The sequence below is a fragment of the Helianthus annuus genome, chromosome 16 (assembly GCF_002127325.2).
Source record: "Helianthus annuus cultivar XRQ/B chromosome 16, HanXRQr2.0-SUNRISE, whole genome shotgun sequence".
NCBI lineage: Eukaryota > Viridiplantae > Streptophyta > Magnoliopsida > Asterales > Asteraceae > Helianthus > Helianthus annuus.
Genome location: NC_035448.2, coordinates 183,466,631 through 183,483,011, shown reverse-complemented (window position 1 = coordinate 183,483,011; position 16,381 = coordinate 183,466,631). Strand labels below are relative to the sequence as shown.

The window sequence follows — 16,381 nt, the reverse complement described above, 5'->3', positions numbered from 1 at the left end:
CACGCCCGTTCGAACGACACGGTGTGAGGTTTGTTAAACCTAATATCGCTATTAACTAATGACCTGCTCGCCATAGGCCTCGGCGATTAAGTCGATATAATGAGGGACTTCATGATAGAGGTTTGGTCCAGTGTGTATACTTGGCATCCTACCCACGGAGGATGGTCGTAATTACCGTTTACTTCATTAACCCATTCCCAACCCTTGGGAATCCCATGCCTTGGAAAGAGTGTGAACTCGCATTGGTTTGCTCGGCAGACACACGAAAAAGTTACTTGAGCTATATGTGGTCAACCACGTCCTAACATGGTTACCATACAAGTCAGGTTTTGGTTTCAAGTAGTGCACATAAGTTTTTCACGTAGCCTAACAGGTTACAACACGTAATGATCATGGCATATGTTAATCAGTTAAACACATTCATACTTGTGCGATTCAAATGGAAGCCCAATAGTATCTGGCCCAACCTGTTGTGCGTCCAACACATCTTGTGCGACTCACAACGGGTTGTGCGATTGGAAACCAACCCGGCCCAATAACATAAGCAATCCCAACATGTACACGGCCCAAACAATTAGTAGAAAAGTAACTTGTGCGATCCAAAAGTCTTGTGCGATTGGGTTTTGGGCTTTGAGGCCCAACATCCCAAGTGCTCGTGTGTGTGGCCCAAGCCTTGTGCGATCGGCATTGTCTTGTGCGATCCACAAGTTTTGTGCGATCATGCATGTCCTGGTTGTACACTGTGCCTAATGTGATTGTACCCAGCTTGTGCGATTCCCTTGTGCGACCAGTCTTGTCCGATCAGATCAGATTCCATGTGCTCTGATCTTGTGCAACCGAAGGGAAACTTGTGCAATTTGTTTTAATATCCGAAAGTTATGCTAGTCAGTTACATGGTTTCCATATTTGCACACAATCAATCAACAACCAACATTTTTAGATTATGCAAATTATCGATCAAACAAGGGTTTTATCATCTAATTCATATAAACCCTAATTATATTTGAAGCATAAACAATAACTTATCAAATCATATAATTTGGTTCGATTACATGAACATACAACCGATTACATACATTCGACCCCAAATCATCATGCAAACAATCCGAAAACAGGACATGATAGCCGATTAACATCTATTTGGTTTTGGATCATCATCATACAATCCGATTCACTAGAACATCATCATTCACACAAACAATTCTAGTTATCACATAAAAATCATGGCACCCATAATATCATCTTAACAAAACAATAACAGTGAAACACTAACCGGTTGGAAAGTAGATCAAAGATTGATACGAACAAGGAAAGATCTTCGAGAGATGGGGATGAGTGATCGCCGGCTTCGAGAGGAGAGAAGAAGAGAATAGGGTTTTGTGTGTGTGCTATGGGATTTGCAACTAATGAGGAGTATACACTCTTCCCATGGTTTATGCGACACAATGGAGTGGGCCGAACCCATTCTTGGGCTGCCCTTTTTGGGTTTTGAGTACAATAAGTGTAGGCCGATTGGGCTTGTGCGATCGGTTCGTTTTGTGTGATCTTACTACATACATACATGCGCAACACATATTCACACAACATAGCAACATAATATTTCATTAATCCTCAAAGTTCACATAATCACATAGGGTCCACATTCGTTACATCAAACACAAGGATGGGTTCTGAAATACGGGTTGTCACTGCACCTTGTCCCACATCGGATGAGAGATGAAACTTAAAGGGGTATTTAAGTGAGAACTCTCCATCCTTATTGTTTCATGGAAGCACTCACTAGTGTACTCGCGAAGCACACGAGCGCGCGTGGCGTGGGCGATGAGGCGCAATGTGGCGCTTTGATGGCGCACTTTGCACTTCGCACGCTCGCATCGCCGCGAGCTGTTTGAGAGCCGCCTTTGTATTTTTGACCGCGTGCGCGTGGTGAAGCACAAGGGTTGCAAGGACCAAGTGGTTGGTGATGTGGCATGCAGGTACATGACCCTAGTGGGTCCGCACGCGGTGGCGCATGACATGGCAGTCATGCGCATGCGTGCGCGAGTACACATGGCGTGATGGCGCGCACTGGCGCATGGAGCATGGGCACTGAGGTGACGTGCGCGGCGCACCAAAGTGAGCCAAAACGGCGCGACTGTGTGGCGTGCTCGTAGAGGCTTACAGGTGACGTGGCGCACGCGCGCAAATGCGCATGGGACTGAGGCGCACGCGCGCATGGCAGTGAGCCAAATGGACGCACCACGCATGAGCGTGCAGACCTGCACGTGCGCACCAGTGTGTCTTGGGCACGCGCGCAGAAGCTTTTAGCAACAGTTAATGCTGTGCAGTTACGTTTCAGCATTCGAAACTGACGAAGTTAATGCGTTTGACTGAGAATTAAGTGACGAATTAAAGTGCATTAAAGACATTTTAATGCAGTTTAATTCACCCATTTAATTCGGTTTTCAGTTTTGACTCAGATTTGCAGTATAAATAGGAGGCTCCTATGGCAGATCAAATACACTGAATTCACACAGTAATACAATCTTCTTCTGCAGAATTCTTCATCTTCTTCAAGCTTCAAGGTAGACCTTCGGGTTGGAGTCAAGACCGGCAGTGCAACTGCTTGCGGCGAAATTTGTTTTAAGGGACTCGTGTCTAACACGATCCTCAGCCAAGAACAGTATTTCTGTTCGAGTTTCTGTTTTGTTTTTCCTTTTTCAGTTGTAATTGTAATTTAATTTTAGTATCAGTCTGTTCTACTTGTAATTCAAGTTAATAAAAGAATTTATTTTTTTTACACGAACGGATTCCTATATGATGTAGTACTACTTGGTAAGAAAAATGTGTCGTGCAATCATTGTTGTTTGGACACTTATTTAGTGTTGTCATCTCTCATGAAAATCGATATGATTCCTTAACGTGTAATCATAGGTGATGTTATTTTCCACCACAAATGAATAAGAGTGGTAAGAAATAAATACATAATTCTTAAAATAGAAGATCATGGAATAAGCAATCTAAAATTCTAAATGAGTGTATTATAGTTTATAATCATGATAATTCTAAATCAGGAATTATGCTTAGGGTCTAAACTTAAGCGGATAAAAAACACCATCAAATAACATAAAACGAGTTAATATAATTTTAAAGTTAAACTTCATTATATGTAAAAAAAGTGCACTTTAAAGCGTCTTTTCATCTATTTAGAAACTCTTAACACAAATAATACAAATGTTCAAACAATCATGACCAATTCAACCGGACAAATATGACTTCACAAGCTTCATTGACATGGTAAAGAATCTATGTTTCATTGTTTCCACCATCACTCTAGCAAGTTTAAGGATACAAATCTAGTTAGAAAATTATATATACTAGTCCTTAGGACCCGCGCTTTGCGGCGGGATTGTTAAACCGGACCAAAAGTAGAAGTAAAAACGTTGGACCATGCACACGAGTTGCAGCGTGTCAACTTGCATTAATTAGAGTGAAACGTTAAACATATAAAAGAATAACCAAGTCGACTTAGGACCCACACATTTCCATAAGGTCGCTAAACCGCAAAACAAAATAACGTAAAAACTTTGAACCACACATGCGCGTTGTAATGTGTTAACTAACAAACTTTAGATTCAAACGCAAAACGACAACTTTGAAAAAAAAATGAAAAGCATATGAGACCAAAGTTGAAAGTGAAAAAGTGTTTGAGTAAAAATGAAAAAGGTTTTGTGACAAAGGTGTAAAATACAAAAAACTATAAGTGTGAAAATTGTAAAAAAATGAATTGTAACTCTAACAAACAAACAAACCAAAACTTAGTAAAGTAGGTTGAAATGAAAGGTGCTTTTGCTAATTGTACTCAAAGGCTATGGTGACTTGTACAAAATTGAATAGTATATTCACCTCACAAAACCTTTTTGTGAATTAATATAGGGGAAATTAGCGCATTAGAAAAAAAACAATAGACGCTTAATTCATGTAACGTGTTATTCATCAATATAATATAATTTGTATCTATTAATAGAGCAATTGAAATGAACAATGATTTCTATGTGTTTACATCTTATTGGTCTGATTTCCATCCGCCGCTACATCATTGGACCAAAAACTTATGTTACCCACATGTCCTTGGGTGCTACGTGTCTTTGCCTGCTTCTTTGTGTGAAATCAATTGTTTTTAAGGGAGCCTGAGCGAACAGAGAGAGAGAGGGGGATAAAGATACGGGAGCCTACAGGGTTTCTTTTCAAGATACCATTCTATTCAATTTATTGATGTAACTTGTAGGTTTTGGGAAAATAAGAATTGAATACGATATGGATGTGAATGGTAGATGGGTGCATTTAAAAGTTTGATGTAGTACTACTTGGTATGGAAAACGTGTCGCACAATTATTGTTGTGTGGAAACTTATTTAGTGTTGTCATTTCTCATGAAAATCGATTTGATTCATTAACGTGTAATCATAGATGATGTTATTTTCCACCACAAATGAATTATCAGAGAAGTAAGAAATAAATAAATACATAATTCTTAAAAATAGAAGATCATGGAATAACCAATCTAAAATTCTAAATGAGTGTATTATAGTTTATAATCATGATAATTCTAAAAATTAGAAGATCATGAAATGAGTTACCTGAAAATTCCGAATGAGTTGATTATACGTCTACAAACAGAGCCATTTTCGGAAATCAAAAAAAAAATTGACTTTGTACGAGATAAAATATTTAGGCCATATTCGTAGATCTCCATACATTCAAAATCCTGGCAAATTGAACCACAAAATCACAAATCCATAATTTTGAAAAGGCCCAAAAACGTTTGTGGTGTACAAATCCAGGCCCTTAATTTTTTTTTTTTTTTTGTAAAACATACAAATTTAGATACAATATATAAGGTTAGGATCAATAATAAAAATACATATAAATGAGAAAACTAAAAGGCTAACTTAAAAAGCCTAAAAAACATACCGATATTTATTTTTTCTTCACAATTTTTTTTAACAAAAAATGCTACTTTTTATGAACAAAAAAACTTTTTTTTTTCAAAAAAACTAAATATTTTACTACACATGTGCATTATATGTATATGTTACACATATGCATTATATGCTTAGGGTTAGCTTTTGAGTTTAGTTTAACTTTTAGGATTAGGTTTTTGGGGGGGTTTACATTTGAGGTTTAGTTTTAGGTTTTTTTAGAGGGGGGGGGGGGGGGGAGGGGGGAGGGGATGGGGGGTTAAGGTTTTTGGGTGGTGTCGGTGGGGGTTGGTTTAGGCTTTTTCGTATTAATGTACATGTGCAATGCAACTTTCTTTCTTTTTTTTTTTTTTTGAAAAAAAAGCTTTTTTTTATACATAAAAATTAGCGATTTTTATTAAAAAAATTGGTATATTTTTAGGCTTTTTTTAATTAGTTTTTTAGTCTTCTCATTTAAACTAATTTTCTCATGATTTATCCTCTATATATATATAATTTGAATTTTTTTTCAGGCCCTATTTTGATTTGGGCCCAGAGCAGTTGCCCACCTAACACTTGGTCTGGGCTCTGACAATTCTTAATAAGAGAAAATCATGAATAAGTTATTTAACATCTGAATAAGAGTATTATACGTCTATAGGCCTATAGCCATATCACGCAAAAATCACTATCTATATAGTCATGACATATGAATGAAATGTCAATTAACTATGGCATATGCACTCTCAAAGTCACATATTTGCGTATGTATCAGACTTTATTCCCATAAATGCATACTTGAATGTTGATTCTACCGCCCATGGGATTCATTATAGTTTAGTGGTACCTTAGGGTGGGATAAGGCTCAGGAATTATTAGGTCATGTATTCGATTCTCACAAGACGGTTTATCCTTTATTTATTGGGTTTTCTCCCGAATTGGTGTATATGCATTATTGCATAGTTGAGATGAGTATGGTCCGTCATCCAAATTTGCGAGATCAACTTGCCTACACCCTTTCATTTTCTCTTCGATGTAAGAAGAAAACATAAATATTTTCAAATGAAATCACAAATAATAAATGGACCACATAAACGTCATGTCACTCATCTTTAATTCACAATCCTAAACCACTACTCTAAGGATGTTGTACAAAAGAAACATTCAAATAGCTAACAACTTCCACCTAACAACCAGAAGTAAAAGATAAACAAAATAAAGTAGGCCATAGTCTTGTATGTCCACTGCAACTTACTTATTGACCACTTGAGGTGTAACAACAAGTGGTGTTGCCTTAAGCAATGCAAGGCCAAACTTGTCATCCATGTTCACTTCTTCATTAGCATCCCAATCAAAATGATACACAAATGAGGCCACAATCAAACTCAACATCCTCTCAGCCAAAGGCATACCTGGGCACTTCCTTCTACCTGACCCAAATGGTATGAACTCAAAATGTTGCCCCTTAAAGTCAACCTTATTTTTCAAGAATCTTTCGGGCATAAACACTCTCGGGTTTTCCCAATATCTCTCGTCCCGTGCCACGGCCCATGCGTTCACCACAAGTCGTGTGTTTTTTGGCACAACATAATTACCAATTTGGACTTCGGTTTGAGTAATGTGAGGCGCCAATAAGGGTGACCCTGCGTGAAGTCGTAGTGTTTCTTTGATGACAGCATGCAAGTAGGGCAGCTCAAGGGTTTTCGCTTCTTCGATAGTTCCATCTTCTCCCACTATATGGCTCACTTCTTCGCGGACTTTTAATAACATGTGAGGGTTAAGTAACAGTTCAGACATTATCCATGTTGTCGAGCTTGCTATCGTGTCCGTTCCTGCTACTAACACTTCCTGCGCAATTATGTATTATGTACTTTCCTTAGCTTCTTGTATACATCTTACTTGATAATGTTTCATGATATGTAATATATATTAATGTAACGTATGGTGGATAATGTCATTATAAATGACATGATTATTAGTTTTCTTTTTTGGATTTCTAGGTGTTTTGGAGAATTATGAAGTGTTTTTGGGAACTTTTTGAATACAAATAAATGGGTAGCGAGTTCATGCAAAAGCTGGCAAAGAGTTTTGAGTTTGCTTGTTAGACTATACTGACTATAAACAATGAGCGTTATTCGACATGTGTCTGCAAAGTCAGTAAGCGTGGTGCAAAAAAAAGGAGGTGTTGGAAGGGGCGTGAAAGAGTGGCGTGGTGCGACACGTGACATGCAATTTTTTTTAATATTTTATCTTTAAAAATTATATAAAATCTACTAATTTTTTAAAAAAACATTAATATTAAATTAGAAAAAACATTAAAAGTAGCCGTTGGGGTCCAACGACTATAAGCCACACCAATTGAAACACGCCACCTCATTACCACATTTCACTCTATCATTTCTAAAAAACACGTCGGAAATCGGTCGGAAAACGGTGTTACCAACCATATTCCGACAAACTTGCTTGTTTCACTATACATGTGTGTGTATACATTGAGACACATACATACCTATACACACGCACATACACATAGATACAAGTGCACACATGATACATATACGTAGCTATGTGTATGATATCATTATCAATCATTTATTAAAAAAAACCAAAAAATAACAATAATATAAATGTTTGGTCGGAAGCTTCTGACTAGTTTCTGACCTTTTTTTTAAATTTTCGTTTTCGATTTTTAAACATTATTTTTTAAATCCCCTTTTTGCGCACCATAAGTGTATATGAAATTTTTTTATTTTACCAACTTATACGTATTATACGTATACGAACGTATGTGTATACTATTAGGATCAATTATTTAAAACTTGCTTGTATCACTATACATATGTGTGTTTGTGTATACCCTGAGACATATACATACCCTGAGACATATACAGATGCACAAACACATATATACAAGTGCACACATTCCCATACAATATATACAATAATTAGAAAACAAAACTATAATAAACGTTTTTCTATTTTTTATTTATTTAACTTTTCCGACCATTTTCTGACCACATATATTTTTTCTTTGATTTTTTTATGGTCGGAACTTTCCTTTAAATTTCCGATCATTTTGGTCGTTAAATTGTCAGAAAATAGTCGCTAAAATTTGTTTTTTTCTTTTTGTTGGTATTCTGTCGGAAAACAGTCGGAATTTTCCTACCAAATTTGTTTTGTCGGAAATTTTGGTCAGTAATTGTCAGATTTCTAGTAGTGTATGACGGTGGAAAAGTTGCCACCTCACACAAATCGCCGCCCTCCACACCGTTCATGGACCGGTGTGCTTGACGTGGAGAGACCAACGTCGAATTTCCATACCCATTCCGTGTAGTCTTAGAGAAGAGTGAACTTCTCAAGCTTTCTTAGCTTTTCCATGATTTCTCTACCTATTTGCACAAATAGTTCAAAAAAAAAAAAAAAAGCCTGGAAACACTTGGTGTGCTCTAAACAACCTAAAAATCCAATAAATGTAAGATAATATATTTACTAATATGATAAGACAGGGAGGAAATGTAACAAAAAGGGTGAGTAGTACCATAAGTAAAGTCTTGATGTGTTTAAGACTGAACTCATCTTCATTCTCCTCACTATAATCCAACATAGAATCCAACACATCATCAAACCTAGGCAGATTTGAATCTCGATGTTTAACCCTCTCATTTAGAGAAGCTTCTACCATTTCCTCCAAACAGACAAACGCCTCCTTCGCTCGCCGCCTTACATTCTGCGGATCAAACGGTTTCAAAACCGGAAACATGTCTACTATGTTAAGCTTCCCCATCATCTCCATCGCGGTCTCCACAACCTCCTGGAACCGCCTAATATCCTCGGGTTCATAGCTAGTCATGTTTTGTGAGAAAAATGTTTTCGCAAGCTGGTTCAATGAGAAAGCAAACCCCATCATTCCGATGTCTACCGCTGTTTTCTTCCTCGCGCACACACGGATATAATCCAACATTTCTTCCACAACGGTTTCACGGACGTTCTTGAGCGTGTCGAGTTTATGTTGGCTTGTGAGATACATTCTAAGGACTTTTCTATGGGTCTGCCATGTTACATTTGGTGGTATCCATAGGATAGCCATGTCATGGTGTTTTAAAGCGGTGACCGCGTCTGGGACGGGGCGACTGGAGCACACCTCGTCTTTACTTAGGAGAATCTCTCTAGCGGCTTCGGGTGTGGATGCCACCACAGTTGTGATGTTGCCTAGTTGGATGGTCATTAGCGGACCATGTTTCTTTGCTAGGGTGGCTAGGGTTTTATGTGGTTTTGGTCCAAGTAATTGATGGAGGTTTCCAATGATGGGGAGCCGCAACGGGCCCGGAGGGAGTCTTCTCTTCCGGTGAACGTCGGCGACTTGGAGGAGGAAGAAGAAGCTTATGATAGAAGTGATAATGAGATATAGGAGCTCCATTTGGTGTGCATGTTACAATGTTCATGGTACGTTATTTATAGTAAAGACACTAAAAGATGGTTCGTTTTTTAAAATGATATTTTGCATTGTGCAACTGTTTCTAAATTGACCATATATGGCTTTTGAAATGATATATTGCATTGTGCAACTGTTTCTAAATCGACCATATATGGTTTTTAATATGATATTTTGCATTGTGCAAGTGTATCTAGATTGACCAGGCATAATATTATTATTATTATTATTATTATACATTATTATACATATTATTATTATTATTATTATACATATTAAGTGGAAGTTATAATGAATAGTAAATCACATTTTGAAGTAGTATATTTATATAAGTTTAAATTTGATTTTTAGTTAACTATTAAATGCAACTGTTTCTAAATTGACCATATATGGCTTTTAAAATGATATTTTGCATTGTGCAATTGTTTCTAGATTGACCATATATGCAATATTAACTATTAAATAATACTTCATGAGTTTCTCTTAAATTAGAATTGATTCCTCATGGTTCTTTTAATGTGATTTGAAGATTCATTTTTCCGCTCAAATAATCTTGTTAGAACTAGAGGAGCATATTACTAATGCTTGGTTCAAGATCTGACAAGAATCCATTTAATTACAGAGAGCTGAAGACCAATACAAATAGTCTATTGTCTAATAATCTAGAGTAATTGAGTCAAAATATCAAAAATACCGAAATGTGAAGCGTCGACCGATACTCAAGTCTCAACCCGCCATTCAATTCAAAAGTACATAATCCTAACTTAAACACCGCATCAACTATCATTATTCAAATTCCTTGTCGCCAAGACGCCAACTCCCTAAGGTTTTGTTTTAGTCGTTTCATTCGATTTCAAACTTCTCATAGATCAAAGGCCTGCTTCAATCGATCAATTATTCATCTTTCTGCTCAGATGATCTTGGCAGAACCTGTTAAATATTTTTTCTATTCCTTATTATTTCGTAAATTTATAGTTGTGTTCTATGCTAATACCCTAGCCTAAAGCGATTGCCACCTGCAATCTTTGTACTATTTGCAGTCTTTGTAGTATTAAATGCAATTTCATGGTGTTCTTACCAGTGGTGGACCCATAAATTATTTGCTGGGGTGCGGATGAGGTGTTCAGTCATATTTTCAAGGGGTACGGTCGGGTTTTTTGCCTAAAATCAGGGGCGAAGCATTATGGTTACCCGGGGGTGCACCCGCCCACCCCAATGTTTCGGCTAGAAGTGTGTATATGGTCCGATTTTTTGTTCGAAAATTTAAAATTTATATAGGATCACCCACCCGATTATTTTTCCTAAATGGTGGGTAATTTGGTAAATATATTTTAACTCTTATTTTATTTATTTAACCCTAGATTACCCACCACACAACAAACTTAATACCAAATTATTAATTATCAAATATTATTTATCTTTTTCCCAGCCGCCGTAGCTTTTTGTTTCTGCAATCCTGCCGCAAGACTTTTGGTTCTGACTTCTGTTTCTTCAGTTCTCCGGTAAGACTTTTGGGCCAATTTCACAATTTGGGAAGTGGTGCCATCCTTATCCATTTGCAATTCAGTGATTCACGGTGCACCAACATTTGGGTAACAATTCTTTTCTTTATTCTTTTATAGTTATTGTTAATTGTTAATAGGATTATTGGAATGCAATAAAATGGCAAATGAATATCTCACAAATATTAATAGGATTATAGGAATGCAATAAAATGGCAGATGAATATCTCACAAATAGCTTGGTGATTTACATAGAAAAAGAAATTGCTGATAAGTTTAATTAGAAGACATAATTGATGAATTAAAAAATCTTAAAGGTCGCCGGGCTGAGTTGTAATTCTTCGTCCAGGTTCCATTTATCTCGTATCATTATATATATATATATATATATATATATATATATATATATATATAAGTCTTTTGTTTATTATACAATATTTAGTTTTTCTATGTGTAATAACGAGTCCTTTGAATGAATGAATTTTTTGTTAGTTTTATTTGAAACTATTATTATTTGACCCGACTGGAATCGAATAGCCGACCTGACCCGACCCGAAACATAACGATAGGAAAAAAAAATTTCTGTCACATCACTTTATGCCCCCTCGAAACTTTTGGCCAAGCTCGCCACTGCCTAAAATATACACTTTGGGTGCGGCTGCCCACCCACTACTAGAAAACTTTTATTCGAGAATTAATCTATTTTCTTTTTAATTACTTCTACATTTTCAATTTCTGCTTTGCGTCATAACGTGCTTAATATGCATGTAAAACAAAATTATAACGCAGGGACCAACTCGATGGATGACACGTATAAATAATACAAATAATTAGCATCACATATTAACAAATTTTTTAGCTCATATGATTTGAGTGAAAAACACATATTTTGTTATTTTTATGTATATAATAACAAAATTATAATGCAAGGACCACTTTGATGGATGAGTAAATAATACAAACAAATAGCACGACATATTATGATTGGGTCAAAAATTAAAACATATTTTGTTATTAATAATTTAAATATCATTAATGAGATTGTGAAATGATAAGAGAACACACAATCTCTTTTATCTCTCTAACTAAATGTAACACATTAGAGGTTGGGTTCATTTAGCAAAGTTATTAGAGTTAAGGTGTTGCTTCTTTTAAAATTAACGTTTCGACCTTCGCTAAAGATGAATTCGGTGTAATTCAAGCCGTTCAAAAAGATGTAACACCTCAACACTTGACTTGTAATACAAAAAGTATTTAAAGAATGAAGTAGATTTAATCACATGAGTTTAGCACATGATAAGAGAACACACAGCACTAAAACAATCTGTTGGATCAGATAGTAAATTTAGAGAGCGGTGAAATGGTTGATATTTATTCAGTACTCAAAGACCATATATATATGGCAGCATACAATAACTAACAACTTTCACCTAACAACCAGCAGTAAATTAAAAGATAAACAAATAAAGTAGGCTATAGTCTTGTATGTCCACTGCAACTTACTTAGTGACCACTTGAGGTGTAACAACAAGTGGTGTTGCCTTAAGCAATGCAAGGCCAAACTTGTCATCCATGTTCACTTCTTCATTAGCATCCCAATCAAAATGATACACAAATGAGGCCACAATCAAACTCAACATCCTCTCAGCCAAAGGCATACCTGGGCACTTCCTTCTACCTGACCCAAATGGTATGAACTCAAAATGTTGCCCCTTAAAGTCAACCTTATTTTTCAAGAATCTTTCGGGCATAAACACGCTCGGGTTTTCCCAATATCTCTCGTCCCGTGCCACAGCCCATGCATTCACCAAAAGTCGTGTGTTTTTTGGCACAACATAATTACCGATTTGGACTTCGGTTTGAGTAATGTGAGGTGCCAATAAGGGTGACCCGGCGTGAAGTCGTAGTGTTTCTTTGATGACAGCATGCAAGTAGGGCAGCTCAAGGGTTTTCGCTTCTTCAATAGTTCCATCTTCTCCCACTATATGGCTCACTTCTTCGCGGACTTTTAATAACATGTGAGGGTTAAGTAACAGTTCAGACATTATCCATGTTGTCGAGCTTGCTATCGTGTCCGTTCCTGCTACTAACACTTCCTGCGCAATTATGTATTATGTACTTCCCTTAGCTTTTTGTATACATCTTCCTTGATTATGTTTCATGATATGTAATATATATTAATGTAACGTATGGTGGATAATGTCTTTATAAATGACATGATTATTAGTTTTCTTGTAGGATTTCTAGGCGTTTTGGAGAATTATGAAGTGTTTTTAGGAACTTTTTGAATACAAATAAATGGGTAGCGACCTCATGCAAAAGCGGGCAAAGAGGTTTGAGTTTGCTTGTTAGACTATACCGTCCGCAGGGTATGAACAATGAGCGTTATTCTTCGACATGTCTCTGCAATGTCAGCACACGTCAGAAAAGTGACGTGGTGTAAAAAAAGGAGGTGTGGGAAGGGGCGTGAAAAAGTGGCGTGGTGCGACACGTGGCACACAAGTTTTATTAATATTTTATCTTTAAAAATAATATAAAATCTTTTAAAGTTTAAAAAAAAACAATAATATGAATATAATTTTAAAAGTAGCCGTTGGGTCCAACGATTATAAGCCACACCAATTGAAACACGCCACCTCATCACCACATTTCACTTTATTACAACTAAAAAACACGTCGGAAATTGGTCGGAAAACGGTGTTAGCGACCATTTTCCGACAAACTTGCATGTTTCACTATACATGTGTGTGTATACATTGAGACATACATACCTATACACACACATACACATAGATACAAGTGCACGTAGCTATGTATATGATATCATGATCAATCATTATTAGGGAAATTGGCCTATAATAATCTCACCTAGATCTTATTAGCCAATAATAATCAAATCTCAGAATATTTCTCCCACTAGTCTCACCTTTCACATATTTTTCCTACAATGGTCCCCCATTAAAAAAACTTAACGGAGTTAAGCTTTTTTCCAAATTACAAACAGATTTTTTAGGTCTTTTGATTAGAACGACGATACGAGTCCATTGATGTAAAACTTGCCTCGAAACGATGCTTCAAACGATGAAAACGACACTTCAATTCGGGTGTTTAAATTTCCAATTAACCAAAATCAAGTCACTTGGAGCACCATTTCGAAGTCAGTTTTACATCAATGGACTCGTATCATCGTTCTGATCAAAAGCCCTAAAATATCTGTTTGCAATTTGGAAAATAGCTTAACTCCGTTAAGTTTTTTTAACAGCGGACCACTGTAGGAAAAATAGGTGAAAGGTGGGACTAATGTGGGGAATATTCTGAGGTGGGATTATTAATGGCCAATAAAGTGTAGGTGAGATTATTACAGGCCAATTCCCCTTATTAAAAAACCAAAAACTAACAATAATATAAATGTTTGGTCAGAAGTTTCTAACTAGTTTCTGACCATTTTTTTAATTTTCGTTTTTGAGTTTTAAACGTTTTTTTTCGATTCCCCCTTTTGCGCACCATAACTATACATACATATTTTTTTTATCAACTTATACGTATTATACATATACGGACGTATGTGTATACTATCGAGATCGGTTATTTAAAACTTGCTTGTATACACTAAGACATATACACACATATAGACACATGCACAAACACACACACACACATTCTCACACAATATATACAATAATTAGAAAACAAAACTATAGCAAACGTTTTTCTATTTTTTTATTTATTTAACTTTTCCGACTACTTTCTGACTACATATATTTTTTCTTTTATTTTTTTATGGTCAGAACTTCCCTCCAAATTTCCGACCATATTTTTTTGGTTGGTAAATTGTCGAAAAATATCGCTAAAATTTGTTTTTTTCTTTTTGTTGGTATTCTGTCGGAAAATGGCCGGAATTTTCCGACCAAATTTGTTTTGTTGGAAATTTTGGTCAGAAATTGCGAGATTTCTAGTAGTGTATGACGGTGGAAAAGTTGCCATCCCACACAAATCGCCGCCCTCCACGCCGTTCGCAGGCCGGTGTGCTCGACGTGGAGAGACCAACGCCGAATTTCCCCGCCCATTCCGTGTGGTCTTAGAGAGGAGTGAACTTCTCATGCCTTCTTAGCTTTTCCATGATTTCTCTACCTATTTGTACAAATAGTTAAAACAAAAAAAAAAGCCTAGAAACACTTGGTGTGCTCTAAACCACCTAAAAAAAATGTAGATTATATATTTACTAATATGATAAGATAGGGAAGAAATGTAACAAAAAGGGTGAGTAGTACCATAAGTAACATCTTGATTTGTTTAAGACTGAACTCATCTTCATTCTCCTCACTATAATCCAACATTGAATCCAACACATCATCAAACCTAGGCAGATTTGAATCTCGATGTTTAACCCTCTCATTTAGAGGAGCTTCTACCATTTCTTCCAACGAGACAAACGCCTCCTTCGCTCGCCGCCTTATATTCTGTGGATCAAACGGTTTCAAAACCGGAAACATGTCTACTATGTTAAGCTTCCCCATCATCTCCATCGCGGCCTCCACAACCTCCTGGAACCGCCTAATATCCTCGGGTTCATAGCTAGTCATGTTTTGTGAGAAAAATGTTTTCGCAAGCTGGTTCAATGAGAAAGCAAACCCCATCATTCCGATGTCTACCGCTGTTTTCTTCCTCGCGCACACACGAATATAGTCCAACATTTCTTCCACCACGGTTTCGCGGACGTTCTTGAGCGTGTCGAGGTTATGTTGGCTTGTGAGATACATTCTAAGGACTTTTCTATGGGTCTGCCATGTTACATTTGGTGGTATCCATAGCATAGCCATGTCATGGTTTTTTAAAGCGGTGACCGCGTCTGGGACGGGGCGACTGGAGCACACCTCGTCTTTACGTAGGAGAATCTCTCTAGCGGCATCGGGTGTGGATGCCACCACAGTTGTGATGCTGCCTAGTTGGATGGTCATAAGCGGACCATGTTTCTTTGCTAGGGTGGCTAGGGTTTTATGTGGTTTTGGTCCAAGTAATTGATGGATGTTTCCAATGATGGGGAGCCGCAACGGGCCCGGAGGGAGTCTTCTCTTCCGGTGAACGTCAGAGACGTGGAGCAGGAAGAGGAAGAAGAAGGAAGAGAGAAAGAAATAGAGAAGCTCCATTTGATGGGCATGTTACAATGTTCATGGTAAGTTATTTATAGTGACACACTAAAAGATGGTTCTTTTTTTTAAATGATATTTTGCATTGTGCAAGTGTTTCTAGATTGACCATATATGGCACATTAACTATTAAATAATACTTCAGGAGTTTCTCTTAAACTAGAAATGATTCCTCATGGTTTTTTTAAACTAAAATGATTCCTCGTGGTTTTTTTTAATCTGATTTTAACATTCTGAATTTGAATTTTTTTAATTGCTTAATGATTAAAAGATATTTCAACTGAAAATATCCATAAAAATAGACACTAAAACGTATTATATATATATATATATATATATATAGAGAGAGAGAGAGAGAGAG

At 36.7% G+C, this 16,381-nt stretch overlaps 2 protein-coding genes and 1 long non-coding RNA gene across 3 annotated transcripts; 1 reads left to right on the top strand and 2 right to left on the bottom strand.

Annotated features, from left to right (window-relative positions):
- Positions 1-5,980: 5,980 nt before the first annotated feature.
- LOC110918535 (cytochrome P450 76AD1) lies at positions 5,981-9,504 on the bottom strand. The gene is made up of 2 exons (XM_022162838.2): positions 8,478-9,504; positions 5,981-6,787 (listed from the first exon to the last, which is right to left on the bottom strand). Exons 1-2 carry the CDS (start codon positions 9,354-9,356, stop codon positions 6,191-6,193), a joined length of 1,476 nt encoding a protein of 491 aa, XP_022018530.1. The 5' UTR covers positions 9,357-9,504; the 3' UTR covers positions 5,981-6,190.
- LOC118487997 lies at positions 8,445-13,334 on the top strand. Its single transcript, XR_004883165.1, has 2 exons — positions 8,445-9,382; positions 10,801-13,334. It is a non-coding gene; the product is annotated as an uncharacterized LOC118487997 (long non-coding RNA).
- Positions 12,214-16,139, bottom strand: LOC110918534 (cytochrome P450 76AD1). The gene is made up of 2 exons (XM_022162837.2): positions 15,145-16,139; positions 12,214-12,969 (listed from the first exon to the last, which is right to left on the bottom strand). Exons 1-2 carry the CDS (start codon positions 16,018-16,020, stop codon positions 12,373-12,375), a joined length of 1,473 nt encoding a protein of 490 aa, XP_022018529.1. The 5' UTR covers positions 16,021-16,139; the 3' UTR covers positions 12,214-12,372.
- Positions 16,140-16,381: the final 242 nt, after the last annotated feature.

Coding starts and splice junctions, on each gene's coding strand:
- LOC110918535 (XM_022162838.2), bottom strand. CDS start 9,356: ATGGAGCTCCTATATCTCATTATCACTTCTATCATAAGCTTCTTCTTC. Junction 6,788..8,477: donor ACATCAAGACTTTACTTATG/GTACTACTCACC, acceptor ATAATTGCGCAG/GAAGTGTTAGTAGCAGGAAC.
- LOC110918534 (XM_022162837.2), bottom strand. CDS start 16,020: ATGGAGCTTCTCTATTTCTTTCTCTCTTCCTTCTTCTTCCTCTTCCTG. Junction 12,970..15,144: donor AAATCAAGATGTTACTTATG/GTACTACTCACC, acceptor ATAATTGCGCAG/GAAGTGTTAGTAGCAGGAAC.